Source organism: Entelurus aequoreus, linkage group LG01 (genome assembly GCF_033978785.1).
Source record: "Entelurus aequoreus isolate RoL-2023_Sb linkage group LG01, RoL_Eaeq_v1.1, whole genome shotgun sequence".
Classification (NCBI taxonomy): domain Eukaryota; kingdom Metazoa; phylum Chordata; class Actinopteri; order Syngnathiformes; family Syngnathidae; genus Entelurus; species Entelurus aequoreus.
In genome coordinates, this window is record NC_084731.1 from 89,670,032 (window position 1) to 89,691,376 (window position 21,345).

At 37.6% G+C, this 21,345-nt stretch overlaps 1 protein-coding gene across 1 annotated transcript in view; it reads left to right on the top strand.

The window, feature by feature from the left end:
• The first annotated feature begins 970 nt into the window (after nt 1-970).
• Nucleotides 971-21,345, top strand: part of creb3l1 (cAMP responsive element binding protein 3-like 1) — a 52,325-nt gene continuing 31,950 nt past the window's right edge. Inside the window, exon 1 of the mRNA XM_062061196.1 lies at nt 971-1,283. Coding sequence (XP_061917180.1) covers nt 1,173-1,283 — 111 coding nt within the window. The 5' untranslated portion in view covers nt 971-1,172. The remainder of the gene's footprint in view (nt 1,284-21,345) is intronic.

A 21,345-nucleotide genomic window follows, 5' to 3' on the forward strand; every position in this document is an offset into this window, starting at 1 on the left:
CAGTGCTGATAACGTCCACGTTTTCAAATGGAGGAGAAAAAAAGTTCCTCCTTTCTGTCTAATACCACATGAAAGTGGTTGGTTTTTGGCATCTTATTTGTCCAGCTTCCATATTCGTTTTTATACACTTTACAAGAAATACATTGGCGGCAAACTCCGTAGCTTGCTAGCTTGTTTGCGCTGGCTTTCGGAGACTCTTATTTTGTAAGGACAGGCGCGATGGAGCGGCACTTTTATTGTGAAGATAGGAACTGCGCGGTCAATCTTTAGGCTTTTGACGGGATGTACGGTTGAAATAAAAAAAGTGTCTTTTTTCCTTCACACTTTTGATTGATTGATTGTAACTTTTATTAGTAGATTGCACAGTACAGTACATATTCCGTACAATTGACCACTAAATGGTAACACCCCAATAAGGTTTTCAACTTGTTTAAGTCAGGTCATGTGACCGCCTGGCTCTGTTTGATTGGTCCAACGTCACCAGTGACTGCATCTGATTGGTGGAACGGAGTGAAACGTCACCAGTGACTGTATTTGATGAAACGCAGGCACTTTGAATGTCTGTCTGACAGACCAAAACAAACAAAGCGTGCATTAACAGATCGATAAAAATTAGTAGCGAGTAGCGAGCTGAATGTAGATAAAAGTAGCGGAGTAAAAGTAGCGTTTCTTCTCTATAAATATACTCAAGTAAAAGTATGTTGCATTAAAACTACTCTTAGAAGTACAATTTATCCCAAAAGTTACTCAAGTAGATGTAACGGAGTAAATGTAGCGCGTTACTACCCACCTCTGCCTCTGATTGTGGCAAAAGGTGATTCAGCTGTTTCATAAAGACGCATGGGAAAAGCGCCATAATAGTTTTCTGACCGTGCGTGCGTGTTTGTGTGTTGCGTCGCCCGCGGTGGGCGGGGCTTCGCTGAATATTCATCAGTGCGTGTGGAGCTCCGGTTCGTTCCCCGAGTCACACTCACAGAAGGCTGAAGGAGGCTTGGCTCTCCGGCAGCTGGATAGCGACATGACACACACGTGAACTACCCACCACTACTGACCGAACCCCGTCCTCCGTGGACGCCGGTACCGCTGCCCCGGTGTCGTGACAGCTGCACGGAACCTTTTTTTTTTTTTTTTTTTTTGTTGTTGTTGTTGTTGAATGACTTCTTACCGCTACAATGATGGAGTCCATTTTAGACACTTTGACAGCAGACAAACTCTACTCGTCCGGAGGCACCAACCTGTTGGACCTGGAGGAACTCAACGACGGAGATTTCCTCACCAACGTGGTTAGTCGCACACACTCCTCATTAATGAGCACTTTTGGGGGATTTGCACTGCTCGTCTGGCGGATGCTAGGTTGTAAAATCAACGCACCTCAGCTGCCTGTTGCACCCGGACCCGGACATCGGGAGGGCGGGGACAGATCCTGATTGACATCCGGTGCTATTAGTGCGATTTTTATAACTAGTTATAATGTTTAATTAATAACCGGTTTTTGATTGATTGATTGATTGAGACTTTTATTAGTAGGTTGCACAGTGAAGTACATATTCCGTACAATTGACCACTAAATGGTAACACCCGAATAAGTTTTTCAACTTGTTTAAGTCGGGGTCCACTTAAATTGATTCATGATACAGATATATACTATCATATATACTATCATCATAATACAGTCATCACACAAGATAATCACATTGAATTATTTACATTATTTACAATCAGGGGTGTGGGGGGGGGTGGGGGGGGGGGATATGGACATCAAGTAGTGGACATAGAGAGAGAGAGAGAGAGAGAGAGAGAGAGAGAGAGAGAGAGAGAGAGAGAGAGAGATCAGAAGGCATAAGAAAAAGAAAAAGTATCTGCATTTGATTGTTTACATTTGATAATTAGCATTCCGGGGAGGGTGTTAGTTTAGGGTTAAAAAAAATCATCATCAAAAGCATGTTTTTTATTTTTTATTTTTTTTTATTTTTTTTGCATGTTTTCCAAAAACATGCACCTGGGGATAGGTTGATTGGCAACACTAAATTGGCCCTAGTGCAGTGGTTCTTAACCTTGTTGGAGGTACCGAACCCCACCAGTTTCATATGCGCATTCACGGAACCCTTCTTTAGTGCAAAATAAATAAAAAAATTTTTTTCAAATTCAAGACAAAGTTATATATTTTTGGTAACACTTTAGTATGGGGAACATATTTTAAGTAACAAAGACTTAATTTAGATTTTTTTGGACACTAGGGGAACATATTCTAAGTAACAAAGACTTAATTTAGAGTTATTTGGTTAGGGTTAGGGCCAGGGTTAGAGGGTTAGGGTTATAATAAGGCCATGCCGAATAAGGCATTAATAAGTACTTAATAATGACTAGTTAAGAGCCAATATGTTACTAATTTGCATGTTAATAAGCAACTAATTACTGGTGAATATGTTCCCCATACTAAAGTGTTACCATGTTTTTTACTGGTGCACAAAATGAACCGTGCATGAACATCACCTTGTTCAAAGAACAAAACCAACACAGTGCATAAACTCACGACAAATTACACACTTGCAAATCAGTGTGACTTCTGCTGTTGCCATATCCGTAATACGCCGATGGGTAGAAGTTTTTGATTACACGATGAGTCGGGTGTGTTTTGACCTCCGCCGAACCCCTGAGCCCGACTCACCAAACCCCTAGGGTTCGACCGAACCCAGGTTAAGAACCACTGCCCTAGTGTGTGAATGTGAGTGTGAATGTAGTCTGTCTATCTGTGTTGGCCCTGCGATGAGGTGGCGACTTGTCCAGGGTGTACACCGCCTTCCACCCGATTGTAGCTGAGATAGGCTCCAGCGACCCCCCCGCGACCCCAAAAGGGACAAGCGGAAGAAAATGGATGGATGGATGGATGGATGGATGGATCATCAAAAGCATATTTTTGTGAAGCAGCTCTTTTACCGCGTCAATATACCAGACTAGAGCAGGGGTGTCAAACATACGGCCCGTGGGCCGGATCAGGCCCGCGAACAGGTTTTATCCGGCAGTTATACTGTTGTATTGAGTAAAAAAATGTTGTATTTGCAAACCTTACAAAAACACCTTATTAAAGGAAAACTCACATGGATATATTATCACAGGCATTTTTAGACATATTTCATTTTTGGTTTTGGAGTTATATTTATATAACTTTCATATTTAGTATGACAGTGTAACTGTCATATTGAGTAAAAAAACAATTTTTTGTCTTTGCAAACCTTACAAAAGATAATTTTTCTAGTAAAACTCACAAATGTACATTATTCCAGTTATTATTAGACATTTTGCATGTTTGGTTTAAGAGTTATGTTTGAATACATTTGTATTGCTTTTTTCATATTATCTCAGGATTCTAAGAACATTACTGTCATATTGAGTAAAAAACAAATTTTGGGTTTGCAAGCCTTAAAAAAAGCATATGTTGCCAAGTATTAAAATGAGCTGCATTTTTTTTTAATGAAAGAAACTGCTGTTCTGAACGTGTCCACTGGATGTCACAATAGCAATTCTGTTAGGACTAGCAAGAGGTACAAAGTAAAGCGTGGCTGCGGCTCCTCTCCCTCGACCCAAATGAATCTTAAAACCTGCCGTTTTATGTCTTCTGCTTCGAACACATCGTTATTTGGCACCCTTACTCCCCCATGATGTCTCTGTCAAAAATTAGAAAACGTAACCCTTTTGAATAGTTTTACTGACGTTTCTTACGGTTTGTTGAGTTAGCACTGGATTGATAGGTGGACATGACAAAGGAGGTATTTCATACCTCGAAGAGTTTACATGTTGTGTTTTTTGTTTAATCCCAGAAAGACTGTGATTTCAATTTTAATCCTGGTTTTGTAGATACACTGAAACACTACTCATTAATGAGCACTTTGGGGATTTGCACTGCTCGTCTGGCGGATGCTACGTTGTAAAATCAACGCACCTCAGCTGCCTGTTGCACCCAGACCGGACATCGGGAGGGCAGGGACAGATCCTGATTCACATCCGGTGCTATTAGTGGTTTATCATAACTAGTTATAATATATAATTAATAACAGGTTAAAAAAATCATCATCAAAAGCATATTTTTGTGAAGCAGCTCTTTTACTGCCTCAATATCAAGACTAGAGCAGGGGTGTCAAACATACGGCCCGTGGGCCGGATCAGGCCCGCGAACAGGTTTTATCCGGCAGTTATACTGTCATATTGAGTATAAAACAATTTTTTTGTATTTGCAAACCTTACAAAAACACCTTATTCAAGTAAAACTCACATAGATACATTATTACAGGGATTTTTAGACGTATTTCATTTTTGGTTTTGGAGTTATGTTTATATAACTTTCATATTTAGTATGACAGTTAGACTTAGACTTAGACTTAGACAAACTTTAATGATCCACAAGGGAAATCGTTCAATATACTGTCATATTGAGTAAAAAAACAAATTTTTGTCTTTGCAAACCTTACAAAAGATACATTTTCTAGTAAAACTCACAAATGTACATTATTCCAGTTATTATTAGACATTTTGCATGTTTGGTTTAAGAGTTATGTTTGAATACATTTTTATTGCTTTTTTCATATTATCTCAGGATTCTAAGAACATTACTGTCATATTGAGTAAAAAACAAATTTTTGTATTTGCAAACCTTACAAAAACACCTTATTCAAGTAAAACTCACAGATACATTATCACAGGCATTTTTAGACATATTTCATTTTTGGTTTTGGAGTTATGTTTACATAACTTTCATATTTAGTATGACAGTTATACTGTCATATTGAGTAAAAAAACGAATTTTTGTCTTTGCAAACCTTACAAAAGATCATTTTTCTAGTAAAACTCACAAATATACATTATTCCATTTATTATTAGACATTTTGCATGTTTGGTTTAAGAGTTATGTTTGAATACATTTTTATTTCTTTTTTCATATTATCTCAGGATTCTAAGAACATTACTGTCATATTGAGTAAAAAACAAATTTTTGTATTCCCAAACCTTACAAAAACACCTTATTCAAGTAAAACTCACATAGATACATTATTACAGGCATTTTTAGACATATTACATTTTTGGTTTTGGAGTTATGTTTATATAACTTTCACAGTTATACTGTCATATTGAGTAAAAAAAACTAATTGTTGTCTTTGCAAACCTTACAAAAGATAATTTTTCTAGTAAAACTCACAAATGTACATTATTCCAGTTATTATTAGACATTTTGCATGTTTGGTTTAAGAGTTATGTTTGAATACATTTTTATTGCTTTTTTCATATTATCTCAGGATTCTAAGAACATTACTGTCATATTGAGTAAAAAACAATTTTTTGGGTTTGCAAGCCTTAAAAAAGCACATGTTGCCAAGTATTAAAATGAGCTGCATTTTTTTTTAATGAAAGAAACTGCTGTTCTGAACGTGTCCACTGGATGTCACAATAGCAATTCTGTTAGGACTAGCAAGAGGTACAAAGTAAAGCGTGGAAACTTAAAACCCGCCGTTTTATGTCTTCTGCTTCAAACACATCGTTATTTTGGCACCCTTACTCCCCCATAATGTCTCTGTCAAAAATGAGAAAACGTAACCCTTTTGAATAGTTTTTACCTTCGTTTCTTATGGTTTGTTGGACTGATACGTGGACATGACAAAGGAGGTATTTGATACCTCGAAGAGTTTACATGTTGTGTTTTTTGTTCAATCCCAGAAAGACTGTGACTCAAAGTTTAATCCTGGCTTTGTAGATACACTGAGACAAAGTCTAAGCTCATTGTGTTCTTCATTGTGTTTTTGAAACTGCACCAATTTCCTCTGAATTTTTAACAAACTTGGAGTGTTTTGTCCAGAGGATTATTTGTGATTTGTACATTTTCATAATGTGCTTGTTCTATTTTTGGCCAAAGTAAAGCAAAGTAAGCAACCTGAAGTTGTCTTTATTTTTAAGTTATCATGCAATGATTTTACCATTCCGGCCTACTTGGGAATAGATTTTCCTCCATGCGGCCCCTGAGCTAAAATGAGATTGACACCCCTGGACTAGACCCAATGATGCATTCAAGGACTCAAGGAATCCTTGAACAAGTAGGTGTAGTGCAGGGGCAGGGGGCCCCTTAACAAGATTTTGTTTACAGCTCCATTTTGTTATTTAATATTACTTATACAATCCCACCCCACCTTAAAGCTAACATTACCGCCAAACATACACACATGCACTAAAAAATAATTGTTGACTTAATTTGGTTGAAACTAGCTTTTCAAAAAACCCTAAAGGTTTTTGCATTCAGCATGCAACTTGTAACGTCTCCAAGATTTTGAAAGGAAAAGCCTTAAGAAGGTTTTTTTTTAATGAGTATCTCAGTTCTTCTCAAATAGTGGGCCAGGCCCCTCTAGAGGTGCACGGTGCGATGCCGGATAATATGCTTTATCAGTATGATGCAGTATGCTTCAAACCCCGCTTCGAAAAACTGTACTCATTGTAGCTATTAGTCTTGACATCCTTATTTTGATTTAAAAAAAAATAAAATCAGTACAAATTGTAATGAATTTGAATTTATTATTATTTACTGAGTTTATTTACAGTATAAAATGGTTCAAGTGGGTTAAGAAATGTTCACAGTTGACTGTTAATAAGGATTTACTTTTTTTTTTTTCAGGCAAATTGATTTTAAACTTTTGCACTTTAAATATTCTCTGTTACAGACTAAAAAATGTAGATAAAGTTATTATTTTTGTAAGTTGATACATTTTCTTCAGTTTTTCTTTGTTGTTCTCTTTAATGTTAGTAACGATACAATGTTATGCAGAGGTGTACTTATAACAATTTTATTGACAAATGATAATCTCGCACCACCCGCGACCCCGAACGGGACAAGCGGTAGAAAATGGATGGATGGATGGATAATATTTATAGTTGTACAGAGAGTGGAGGGGCAGTGAAAGTTTTTTCTTCTATATAGGGTGGGCGTAACAGAAAATAATTGAGAAGCATTGGATGATCTTATTAATGTAGGATTATTATTAGTGAATGATAATTATCGTAATAAGTAGTGGTGCTCCTAAAAATGCTAAATTAAGAACACATTTTTTAAAATAAATTTGTAGGCCTTGCTTATACTCGCTGTGGGTATACATCAGCAACCAAAAGAAGGTTTTGTAACCTGTAACCTGTTTTGAAAAGGTTTTATTAAATTCATTATATTAATTAATACATTGCGAGAATCAGTTTGAATTGAGAATAGTGTTGAATCGAGAATCGACTCTGAATTGAATCGTCACCCCAAGAATCGGATCGAATTATGAGGTGCCCAAAGATTCCCTCCTCTAATAATATTACATCATTATTATACTTATAACTGTTAGTGCATCTACTCTGGGTTAAGCATCCCCTGTTTCTAAAAACTAGTGACGCCTCTGTTTCGAATATTAATCAAGGTTACTTGAACGCACTACAGTTGTGCTATTAGATGTTTTGTCCGATGCTGCCACAAATAAATGTATCCTATTTTTTACCTTATATCAATCCCCTACCCTGATTCCCAAATGTTGGCGCAGTGAATGCATAAAAATGAGCTTAGATGACGTCTGTGTTGAGTGAACAGTGAAGTGTTCAGTGCTGCCCAGTAGGCACAAGACATTGATACAGCGTTAATTATACATACACTACCGTTCAAAAGTTTGGGGTCACCCAAACAATTTTGTGGAATAGCCTTCATTTCTAAGAACAAGAATAGACTGTCGAGTTTCAGATGAAAGTTCTCTTTTGCTGGCCATTTTGAGCGTTTAATTGACCCCACAAATGTGATGCTCCAGAAACTCAATCTGCTCAAAGGAAGGTCAGTTTTGTAGCTTCTGTAACGAGCTAAACTGTTTTCAGATGTGTGAACATGATTGCACAAGGGTTTTCTAATCATCAATTAGCCTTCTGAGCCAATGAGCAAACACATTGTACCATTAGAACACTGGAGTGATAGTTGCTGGAAATGGGCCTCTATACACCTATGTAGATATTGCCCCAAAAACCAGACATTTGCAGCTAGAATAGTCATTTGCCACATTAGCAATATATAGAGTATTTCTTTAAAGTTAAGACTAGTTTAAAGTTATCTTCATTAAAAAGTACAGTGCTTTTCCTTCAAAAATAAGGACATTTCAATGTGACCCCAAACTTTTGAACGGTAGTGTACATGTCCTTTAAAACTGACTTTAACGTTGCAAAATGGTTGTTTGTAAATTGAGACAATGTTGGTGTCTAACGATGGATCGACGTTGTTGGTTGGGAAATGACCAAATTTCAATGGTCAAATCAACGTCACAAGCTGACATTGAATAAACGCTGTCAAAAAGCATGTTGTTCCAATGTTATGTTTGAGTTACTCAACATCATGACCTAATTCAACATGTTGTCAACGTTGTTTTAATGTCTTGTGCCTGCTGGGTGGATTTGTCGCTACCAGACAGAATGAACCATTTTGCATTTTATGTAAAGGGTGGAGGTGGCGACTTGTCCAGGGTGTACCTCGACTTCCGCCCAAATGCAGCTGGGATCGGCTCCAGTCACCCCCCGCGATTCCGAGAGGGACAAGCGGTAGAAAATGGATGGATGTAAGGAGTGTAGGTTGTGTCACACATTCCAACCTATGACGACAAAATTGATTTTATCTGAACTTTTATACCTCGTCTTTTATAGCTGATGGATTTAAAGTAGAGATGTCCAATAATATCGGACTGCTGATATTATCGGCCGATAAATGCTTTAAAATGTAATATCGAAAATTATCGGTATCGGTTTCAAAATTATCGGTATCGGTTTCAAAAAGTAAAATTCATGACTTTTTAAAACGCCGCTACGTAGGTACGTAGAAGTACAGAGCGCCAATTAGGGCTGCAACTAACAACTAATTTGATAATAGATTAATCGGTCGATTATTACCGATTAAGAGACAAACTACATTTCTATCCTTTCCAGTATTTTATTGAAAAAAAAAACAGCATATTGGCACCATACTTATTTTGATTATTGTTACTCAGCTGTTTGTAAATGTTGCAGTTTATAAATAAAGGTTTGTAAAAAAAATAAAACAATAAAAAATAAAAAAAAAATTAAAAAGTAGCCTCTGCGCATGCGCAAAGCATAGATCCAACAAATCGATGACTAAATTAATCGCCAACTATTTTTATAATCGACTTTAATCGATTAGTTGTTGCAGCCCTAGCGCCAATAAACCTTAAAGGCACTGCCTTTGCGTGCCGGCCCAGTCACATAATATCTACGGCTTTTCACACACACAAGTGAATGCAATGCATACTTGGTCAACAGCCATACAGGTCACACTGAGGGTGGCCGTATAAACAACTTTAACACTGTTACAAATATGCGCCACACTGTGGAACCCACACCAAACAAGAATGACAAACACATTTCGGGAGAACATCCGCACCGTAACACAACATAAACACAACAGAACAAATACCCAGAACCCCTTGCAGCACTAACTCTTCCGGGACGCTACAATATAAGCCTCAACCTCCTCATGCTCTCTCAAGGAGAGCATGTCCCAAATTCCAAGCTGCTGTTTTGAGGCATGTTAAAAATAAAAAATAAAGCACTTTGTGACTTCAATAATAAATATGGCAGTGCCATGTTGGCATTTTTTTCCATAACTTGAGTTGATTTATTTTGGAAAACCTTGTTACATTGTTTAATGCATCCAGCGGTGCATCACAACAAAATTAGGCATAATAATGTGTTAATTCTACGACTGTATATATCGGTATCGGTTGATATCGGAATCGGTAATTAAGAGATGGACAATATCGGAATATCCGCAAAAAAGCCATTATTGGACATCTCTAATTTAAAGAAAAAAAACCATCTTCAAATCATTACAAAAGCTCGGGTCATGGTCATGTGGCCCTTCCGAGGGGTTTTGGCCCTAGAATAATGGTTAATTCCTCGGGCCGGCCCTGTGCAGAGGCATCAAAGTATGGCCCGGGTGGCACAAAATGACATAATTCCTCCCATTTAATACAATTACAAATAATTTGCTTTGTCTGCTGTAACGCAAAGCTGAGTTAAATATGTTGCACTGCGCAGCACATTTGACTTACAAAGCCTAGCATGTAATGAAGTAAACAAAAGCTGTTGAATATCAACTTTGTTTTTCTGTATGCAGCCCTCGACCCTGGTGTAGTGTGTCCACACCTGATTAAGCTTATCACCACCTGATAAATCTTTCTGACATTTACAGGATGGTGTGACTGCTGGTCTTTGGTGTGTCATTCTCACGCCAATCTGCTGTTATCAGTGTATTTTCTATAACGCCCACATTTTCAATAGTTTTGGGATACATTACAGCACGTTGGAGTCTTTGCACATCCTTTTTCTATACCACTTGTCCTCTGTTGGAGCCTATCATCACAATTTAGAGCCTTTACTGAAGCACATTTTTTGGTACGTGAGAGAACCCACGAAAGCGCAGGTTTAAACTTTCAAAGTCCAAACACATCAGCTCTCGTCTTGAGGCTTCAGAGTGCTTACCGCTCGCCCATTGTGCTACCCGCCATCCTCTGCCCCGATTGAAAAACAACAGGTTACCAGTGGCAACAGCAGTAGCCGGTAATGTCTGCTACATGCGTGTGTGGTTTGTTTGCGTTTCATTTAAGCTGCGGCAACATGAAATGCAACAGACTGATCAGTGACAATGTAAAAGCTATTGTAGCATGTGACAAGAAGCCAATTTAGGGACATTTTGATTTCTTGTGACAAAATGGCAAAGGTTAATGTTGGCCATCGTGTGTCGAACCATGGCTGACTTTTTTTTTTTTACCCCTCATTCATGGATATGCAGACTCCCGCTGCACATTAATGTTAATGACTTCATCAAGGACAGTGTTAGCGTTAATCATAGTTCTTGCTTCTGTTCTGTTTTCCCTTTTTAAGTAGTGCTTCCACAGGCCTGGTTTTTAGTCAGTTAATTGTACTTGTTTCCCCTGGTACCATCAATAGTCAGTGGAAACTCAAAGGTCAACGCTCCAAAAATGATAAAAAAATCTGGAGTTCAGTCAAGTATTTCTGGAAATTTCTCAAAAATGTCTCAAAAAGATGTCGTTCAAACCTCCATCATGCATCAGCAAATCTGTTAGTATCTAACTCAACAAGTTACACTGCAAAAAGTCAGTGTTCAAAAACAAGAAAAAAAAAAACGAAAGTTAGCTGCATTTTACTTGAACAAAGCAAAATTGTCTGCTAATAGAACAAGAAAATTCGGCTTGTCAAGACTTTCCAAGACAAGTCAAATTAGCTAACCTCAATGAACCCAAAAATACCTTAAAATAAGTATTTTCTCACTAATAACAAGTGCACGTTTCTTGATAGGAAAAACAAATATGAGACCTTTTTTCTCAATGTGTAGGAAAATATTGTTCAATTAAGTAAATGCTAGTGCCATTATCTTGACATAATGATATGCGATCGGCATTACATTTCTTGCATTTTCCCATCGATAAAATGACATCATCGCGCCAAGTGCGTGCTCTTTCAGTCAATTAGTGCGCAAGGAATATATATATATATATATATATATATATATATATATATATATATATATATATATATATATATATATATATATATATATATATATATATATATATATATATATATATTTATATATATATATATATTTATATATATATATATATATATATTTACAGCCCGGCCCCCAACCACATTTTTTTTTATTGTAATTTTGAAGAATTTATCTGAATGTGCAAAATTGTTTGAAATGTCACATGTTAAATGTTTAAATATTAACTGACAGTTTACTGTACTGTGCAAACTGTACTACTATATGAGTATGTATGTTCTATTTTTTCATTGAAAATAAAACAGCAAAGTTTTAATTATGAGACACAATTGTGCCAAAGTCAGGATTTTTAATTTCATGCTTGAAATAAGAAATTCTTACTTTGAAAAGCAGTTTTATACTTGTGAGTGTTGATGACACAGCTTTGCAACAGTTGATATTCTAGTTTCAAGCATGTTTTACTCAATATAGCTCATAAAATCTCAGCAACAAGCTGTAATATCTTACTGAGATCATTTAGGACCAAAACACTTAAAACAAGTAAAACACTCTAACATAAAATCTGCTTAGTGAGAAGAATTATCTTATCGGACAGAAAATAAGCAAATGTCACCCTTATTTGAGATATTTAATCTTACTTAGATTTCAGTTTTTGCAGTGTAGTCATTTTCTTTGTTAAGTTTTCTTACCATACCAGTGATGGCGAAGAGGAAATGTCTACCGATAATCATTTAACAGGAATCGGAACTTACTGTGACGTCGTAAATGTCACAGATAATGCACACAACTCACCACTTATTCATCCCAACAATACCTATACAACTCATACAGTGCTACTGTAATCAGATTACATCTGTCTGTAACGCAGAAGTAGTGTACAGTCGTCACTCGCCACATCGTGCTTCGACGTTTGTGACTTCACTACATCACATTTCTTTGGGGGGGGGGGTAACATTTTTTTAAAGCATATTCTACGTATTTTGGCCTAAATTAAGCATTTTCATTTAATCAGCTAAAAATGATAGCAAACCAATCAAAGTGCGCTGTTTAGTATCGTGGTCACTGATTGGCTCAGCCTCAGCCAGCATTACTATAATGGAGTACGGTAAACAGGTGTAAATGTGATATGTGGGTGTTATTTCAGGAGGGCTTTCATATTAATAAAAATGTATTTAGATGGTTATACACTCGTTTTTTATGCTCTAGCTATGAAAATATTTGATTTATAATTAACGATTCTAACGATCCTACTTCACAGAAAATTATTTACCACTGTTAGGCTCCGTGGGATTACGGTACAGTGTTCCCTCGCCACTTTGTGGTTTACTTACTGCGATCTCAGTTGGGGTTCCAATGATTTATCAACTATTTTGATTAATTTGATTAGAAAACAGCTTTGATTTATATTCTGCTGTTTAATGAGGGTACATTTGAAACAATTATAAAATCCGAACCGTGTGGAGTCGGAGGAACTTTAAGTATGCGAACATAGTTTCCACACGGGCCGCTGTGATCTGTGTGGTGGCGAACCGCAAAAAGTTTTTCATCTTTATGCATTTATTTAATGCACACATGGCAATAGTGCAATGTTGATGTTGATGATGTGCGTTTATTAGAAGGGAAAAAAATGAAGGTCACGGCAAGCAGAAAACATTTTTATTTCAACAAATTCTCCTTAAATACGCGTTGAGGCTATAAAGTGTGTTTTATCCGATTACTTGATTGATCAAACAGACTAATCAATGGATTAGTCCATTACTAAAGTAATCTATAGCTGCAGTCCTAGTCTCAGTGCATCGTGGATTTTAAAGGCCTACTGAAACCCACTACTACCGACCACGCAGTCTGATAGTTTATATATCAATGATGAAATCTTAACATTGCAACACATGCCAATACGGCCGGGTTAACTTATAAAGTGCAATTTTAAATTTCCCGCAAAACTTCCGGTTGAAAACGTCTCTGTATGATGACGTATGCGCGTGACGTCAATCGTTGAAACGAAAGTATTGGGACATCATTGTATCCAATACAAAAAGCTCTGTTTTCATCGCAAAATTCCACAGTATTCTGGACGTCTGTGTTGGTGAATCTTTTGCAATTTGTTTAATGAACAATGAAGACTGCAAAGAAGAAAGCTGTAGGTGGGATCGGTGTATTAGCGGCTGGCTGCAGCAACACAACCAGGAGGACTTTAACTTGGATAGCAGACGCGCTATCCGACGCTAGCCGCCGACCGCATAGATGATCGGGTGAAGTCCTTCGTCGCTCCGTCGATCGCTGGAACGCAGGTGAGCACGGGTGTTGATAAGCAGATGAGGGCTGGCTGGCGTAGGTGGATAACTAATGTTTTTATCATAGCTCTGACGAGGTCCTGTAGCTAAGTTAGCTTCAATGGCGTCGTTAGCAACAGCATTGTTAAGGTTCGCCAGGCTGGAAAGCATTAACCGTGTAGTTACAGGTCCATGGTTTAATAGTATTGTTGATTTTCTGTCTATCCTTCCAGTCAGGGGTTTATTTCTTTTGTTTCTATCTGCAGTTAAGCCCGATGCTATCACGTTAGCTCCGTAGCTAAAGTGCTTCGCCGATGTATTGTCGTGGAGATAAAAGTCACTGTGAATGTCCATTTCGCGTTCTCGACTCTCATTTTCAAGAGGATATAGTATCCGAGGTGGTTTAAAATACAAATCCGTGATCCACAATAGAAAAAGGAGAAAGTGTGGAATCCAATGAGCCCTTGTACCTAAGTTACGGTCAGAGCGAAAAAAGATACGTCCTGCACTGCACTCTAGTCCTTCACTCTCACGTTTCTCATCCACAAATCTTTCATCCTCGCTCAAATTAATGGGGTAATCGTCGCTTTGTCAGTCCGAATCGCTCTCGCTGCTGGTGTAAACAATGGGGAAATGTGAGGAGCCTTCAACCTGCGACGTCACGCTACTTCCGGTACAGGCAAGGCTTTTTTTATCAGCGACCAAAAGTTGCGAAATTTATCGTCGATGTTCTCTACTAAATCCTTTCAGCGAAAATATGGCAATATCGCGAAATGATCAAGTATGACACATAGAATGGATCTGCTATCCCCGTTTAAATAAAAACAAATCATTTCAGTAGGCCTTTAAAGTACCATTGTGTACCATTGAGCAGCCCTGGGTTCATTGAGTTCACTGGGATTCAAATACCCATTGAGGTTTTTTAAAATTGTGTATGAAGTGTTTAAATAGGTTGTAAGTGTATGGAGGGCTTATGAACACTTTCAATGCATATCATATTCATAAAAATCATTGACTGAATAGTGTCCCTTGTTTGCGGAAATTGACGTACCACACGGGCGTCGAGGGAACACTGTGATGCATTACTGTAAATAGTAGAAGTAATCACCTTACAGTTGCAGATCAAAACAAATCCTGTTACGTTCGCTACTTTATGGGAAGACCGAAACTTTTCGAGACGACCGAGACTCAAATCCAGGCACATTACTAAACAGCGTAAGATATGGAGCCACTGGGCGGGTCTTCCTGCACGGCTGCGAACACTACACCGACATGCTCATGTGAAGCTGACGGCTGAACCCTGGTCACTGAGGCTAGTGCATTTCAGGTGACATTGTGTTATAATCCAAATGTATTCTAGTGATTTTTTAGCAGTGAGTAACTTAGTAAAGCTAAGGAATGACTTTTAAGTACCTAGTCATGTGTGATGACGTTCATGGATGCTAAAATATTTCTTAAAATGTTCGTACATTCAGATATCAATTGTTAGAACAGATTAAAACACTTTACAATATTTCCCAAGGGGAAAAACTTTTCTTGAAATGTCAACAACTTAAACAACTTGTTTTGTACTGCAATATGAGTGCATTTCTCTATACCCTTACATATACATAGACTTTATAGTGTTTTGGTACATCAAATGCCCGAAAACTGTGCACTTTTACTATGCAGGTTTGCCTTTGCTTTTAAATAGTGTGTTCTATTCCTTTTTTTTTTTTTTTTTTTTGGGGGGGTTTAGTCTCCATTCAGACCTTGCACTCCAGCTGTTGAAAGACACACCCAACTCATTTGCATGCTCACTGCTGGTTGGCCACGGAGCTGCCAAAAGGAATGTGAGCAGGCATGCTACTGTGTGTGCAAGTTTCTGTGTGTGTGAGAGACCGTCTGAAAGTAAAACCGTCTTCTGTTTTCCTGAGAACTATACTTGACTTTAGTCCACACACAGGGACCACATTAACTCGGAGAGAGTGAAGCTAAATGTAGCCAAACCACCGCAGCCACATTAAAACAAATACAGTATAGGGCGCACTGGTTTGTTTTGAACTCCATGGCATTATTGCAGTTTCATTTTACAATTGTATTTCTCATTAGCAGCCATGCAAGGTGTTTAGCCCAAATTCCATTGATTGCTTAAACGGGCTGTTTGCAACTTCGCTCAGTTACATTTTTCAAAGCAAAAAAATATAACAAGAACACCATTGGCTAGTTTATGTTACCATTAGTGGTTTAACGGAACACATTTGTGTTAAAACGGTCTATATTTTTCACAATTAGTAAGTTTGTGGAGTAAAGACCTTTTGATTGATTGATTGATTGATTGAAACTTTTATTAGTAGATTGTACAGTACAGTACATATTCCGTACAATTGACCACTAAATGGTAACACCCGAATACGTTTTTCAAACTTGTTTAAGTCGGGGTCCACGTAAATCAATTCATGGTACAATTTTTGATTGAAACTTTTATTAGTAGATTGCACAGTTCAATACATATTCCGTACAATTGACCACTAAATGGTAACACCCGAATAAGTTTTTATCAATCATGGTAGAAATATATACTCTCAGCATAATACAGTCATCACACAAGTTAATCATCAGAGTATACACTACCGTTCAAAAGTTTGGGGTCACCCAAACAATTTTGTGGAATAGCCTTCATTTCTAAGAACAAGAATAGACTGTCGAGTTTCAGATGAAAGTTCTCTTTTTCTGGCCATTTTGAGCGTTTAATTGACCCCACAAATGTGATGCTCCAGAAACTCAATCTGCTCAAAGGAAGGTCAGTTTTGTAGCTTCTGTAACGAGCTAAACTGTTTTCAGATGTGTGAACATGATTGCACAAGGTTTTTCTAATCATCAATTAGCCTTCTGAGCCAATGAGCAAACACATTGTACCATTAGAACACTGGAGTGATAGTTGCTGGAAATGGGCCTCTATACACCTATGTAGATATTGCACCAAAAACCAGACATTTGCAGCTAGAATAGTCATTTACCACATTAGCAATGTATAGAGTGTATTTCTTTAAAGTTAAGACCAGTTTAAAGTTATCTTCATTGAAAAGTACAGTGCTTTTCCTTCAAAAATAAGGACATTTCAATGTGACCCCAAACTTTTGAACGGTAGTGTATATATTGAATTATTTACATTATGTACAATATTTACAATCCGGGGGGTGGGATGAGGAGGGTTTAGTTGATATCAGCACTTCAGTCATCAACAATTGCATCATCAGAGAAATGGACATTGAAACAGTGTAGGTCTGACTTGGTAGGATATGTACAGCGAGCAGAGAACATAGTGAGTTCAGAAAGCAAAAGAACAAGTATATACATTTGATTATTTACATTTGGTTATTTACAATCCGGGGAGGTGGGATGTGGAGGGGGGGAGGTGTTAGTCAAGGGTTGAAGTTGACTGGAGGTGTTCTTTTAGTGCGGTTTTGAAGGAGGATAGAGATGCCCTTTCTTTTACACCTGTTGGGAGTGCATTCCATATTGATGTGGCATAGAAGGAGAATGAGTTAAGACCTTTGTTAGATCGGAATCTGGGTTTAACGTGGTTATTAAAATGATAGGCGTTTACAGCACACATACAAAAAGCAGTCCAAGAGAAGCAACAAACAATTTGCAGTCATGTTGTTATGATAGAATATACATTCAATGACAGCTAACACTAGTTATCCCAATCGCTATTATTAGCTAACAACACCTAAAGTTAATGCGCGTGCATGTGTTATGTATGCACGTAGTTACGTCATAACGTCCTAAAAGCCGGAAGAGGGTGGGATATAACGCTTGAAATACAAAATCCAAAACCAGTGAAGTTGGCACGCTGTGTAAATCATAAATAAAAAACGTTTACAATGATTTGCAAATCCTATTATCAATTGCATACACTGTAAAGACAAGATACTTAACGTTCGAACTGGTAAACGTTGTTATTTTTTGCAAATATTAGCTCATTTGGAATTTGATGCCTGCAACATGTTTCAAAAAGCTGGCCCAAGTGGCAAAAAAGACTGGGAAAGTTGAGGAATGCTCATCAAACACTTATTTGGAACATCCCACAGGTGATCAGGCTAATTGGGAACAGGTGGGTGCCATGATTGGGTATGATAGCAGCTTCCATGAAATGCTCAGTCATTCACAAACAAGGGTGGGGCGAGGGTCACCACTTTTTGAACAAATGCGTGAGCAAATTGTCGAACAGTTTAAGAACAGCATTTCTCAACAAGGTAATGCAAGGAATTTAGGGATTTCACCATCTATGGTCCGTAATATCATCAGAAAAATCACTGCACAAGGCCAAAATACAACATTGAATGCCTGTGACTTTCGATCACTCAGGCGGTACTGCATCAAAAACCGACATCCGTGTGTAAAGGATATCACCACATGGGCTAAGGAACACTTCAGAAAACCACTGCCAGTAACCATTTATCAACAACACCCAGAAACGCCGCCGGCTTCGCTGGGCCCAAGCTCATCTGAGATGGAGTGGAAAAGTGTTCTGTGGTCTGACGAGTCCAGATTTCAAATTGTTTTTGGAAACTGTGGACGTCGTGTCCTCCGGACCAAAGAGGAAAAGAACCATCCGGACTGTTATAGGCGCAAAGTTCAAAAGCCAGCATCTGTGATGGTAGGGGGGTGTATTAGTGCTCAAGGCATGGGTAACTTACACATCTGTGAAGGCACCGTTAATGTTGAAAGGTACATACAGGTGTTGGAGCAACATATGTTGCATTCCAAGCATTGTCTTTTTCATGGACGCCCCTGCTTATTTCAGTAAGACAATGCCTAGCCACATTCACGTGTTACAACAGTGTTGCTTCGAAGTAAAAGAGTGCAGGTACTAGATTGGCCTACATGTAGTCCAGACCTGTCTCCCATTAAAAATGTGTGGCGCATTATAAAGCGTAAAATACGACAAAGGAGACCCCGGACTGTTGAACAACTTAAGCTGCACATCAAGCAAGAATGGGAAATAATTCTACCTGAAATGCTTTAAAAATTGGTCTCCTCAGTTCCCAAACGTTTACTAAGTGTTGTTAAAAGGAAAGGCCATGTAACACAGTGGTAAAAATGGCCTCTGTGCTAACTTTTTTGCAAGGTGTTGCTCCCATCAAATTCTAAGTTAATGATTATTTGCAAAAAAAAAATTACCGGTAGGTTTCTCAGTTCAAACATTATATATATTTTCTTTGCGGTCTATTAAATTGAATATCAGTTGAAAAGGATTTGCAAATCATTGTATTCTGTTTTTATTAACGATTTACACAACGTGCCAACTTCACTGGTTTTGGGTTTTGTACATTGGAAGGTTAGCGCCTTCTAGACATCAGTGTAAATGTTGCAAACAGCCCCTTTAAAAGGTGAATTGTTACAAAATGCACATATGTAGGAAAATGTGATGTTGTGAATTAATTAGTTACTCAATGATTTAGCAGGCTTTTTTGTGATCGTTTCAGCCAATCATGATGACTGATACCCAGCAATTTTTATAGAAAGTTGCATTGTTTTGAGGCTTATTTTAAGAATTTGTAATCAATATTGTATGTGTTCTTATAACCAGAAATCCCAAAAAGGACAGGATTTCAACAAATCAAAATCTGCTTTGTTTGCATATTACATATTACAAGTACAGAGCACATTTTTTTTGTATCTTTGACATCAATTTAACAGTTGCCTGCAGTATCTCATGGACATTTTCTGGGATGTTATGATTATCCCCAAAAATTGAGATGGAAGTTGCAGTGTTTTTCTAATATGTTTGTTGCATTAAAATTGCAGGAGAAATTGGTAGGTAATGAACAAAAAGACTGACAAAATCATCTTAACAACATGGCACACAAAAATGTGCAAAAAGGCTTTATTTAAGCCTCAACCTATATTTTTGTAAGAAAAAGGCTAAAATGTTATCACAGCCTTTAACATGAGAAAAACATACAAGCAAAACTTTTACAGTTAGAAATAATGTATGCTGAAGATGACTAAATAATGCAAATACATTGACTACTCTTGAGTATTTCCAAGCTTAATTTGTCTCCCTTGCAAATATATAGTGTAATAAAAAGAGTCGAGGGAAGTACAGTACTCACTTCTGTGAGAACCTGGATATGCTCTTAAGTTAATGTTTAATATGTTTTATTTATAAAATGTATCTTTAGGCTTTAATGCATTATTTACCATACATCTGTTAGCCAACACTTACCTACAGTGTGCTACCATTTTTACATACACCGCCTTCTGCTCTGTTGTCCACAAATTGCAGACATTTTCCGTGTATGTTTTACGGTTGAAAAGTGCTTGTTGATTTTTTTTTGGTAAATGAGAATTGCTGAAAGATTATCGTCACACGTCAACATCTCTGTCAGTATAAACAAGGAAGTGAGCATGTAGGTGAGCAATGTCGGGACACATTTGATTGGTTAGCGTTAGACAGTTGACACACACGTTAAACCGCCATTCAGAGACAAATTTGATAGGTAAAAATGACGATGATTGGCCAAATGTGCAGGAAAATTGCTGGAATTTGACAAAGATGCAAGGTTGCGCAGAGTTTGTTGTGATTGGTTGAATATGTGGAAATTGGTGGGATTGCAACTAGGGGTGTCAGAATCTGATATTGATATCTCCAAAACTTCAACTTTAAAGATTCTTTATGGGTTCGATATCAGCCTAAAAACGAGTATCGGGTTAAATCGGTCTTTTTTTGCATTTTAGGGAAGCCATTTACAAAAGGTAAACATGGTAGGCTATAGGATACTAGGAGGTTGCAGCTACACCACAGCCAAGCACAGAATAACCCACAAGCTATGCATATGTAATAACTTCTAAGTGTCCTTAATTGAACAATATTGTAGTCTAAAACACCGGATTTGTCAAAATAAACAAATGTCAAATAATTAAAGTTGCATATTACTTACACATACCAAGTTTTCAAGGCTAAATCATATCAGAAACTATCCAGAAACAAACGTGTCTGCGCCATTCAACTAATGAGCCGTCATGAGCCTAACTTAATTCATTTTTGTGGCCACTAGGTGTTGCTGAAGCCCAATTACCACGTCACTTTAACTTAAAGACAGCAAAAGTCCATTCTAGATGGTTGATAATATATAGGTGTTTTCATACCTGCCATTGTTGTCTGTTTGAGTACTTTCACTTGATCAAGCCTTTTGTAACAATCCACACTACAAAATAATAGAAGCATATATGATTGGTACTGGTATCGTATTGGATCAATCAAATAATACTCAAGGCTCCAATGTCTGTATCATCCCTAATTGCGACATACTGCTTGTATGGTGGCAGTTGGTGGAATGGAGGGGTGATGTGTTCAAACCAAGTGCTGTTAATTACAGGCATAACTGCGCTTCCTGCTTTTATAATTAAACCTTGTGTCTGTTGCCTCGTCTTTTCTCCGTTCTGTCTCTTCTTTCCTAATTACACACACGTATGAGAGTGAGCTGTAAAATCTTT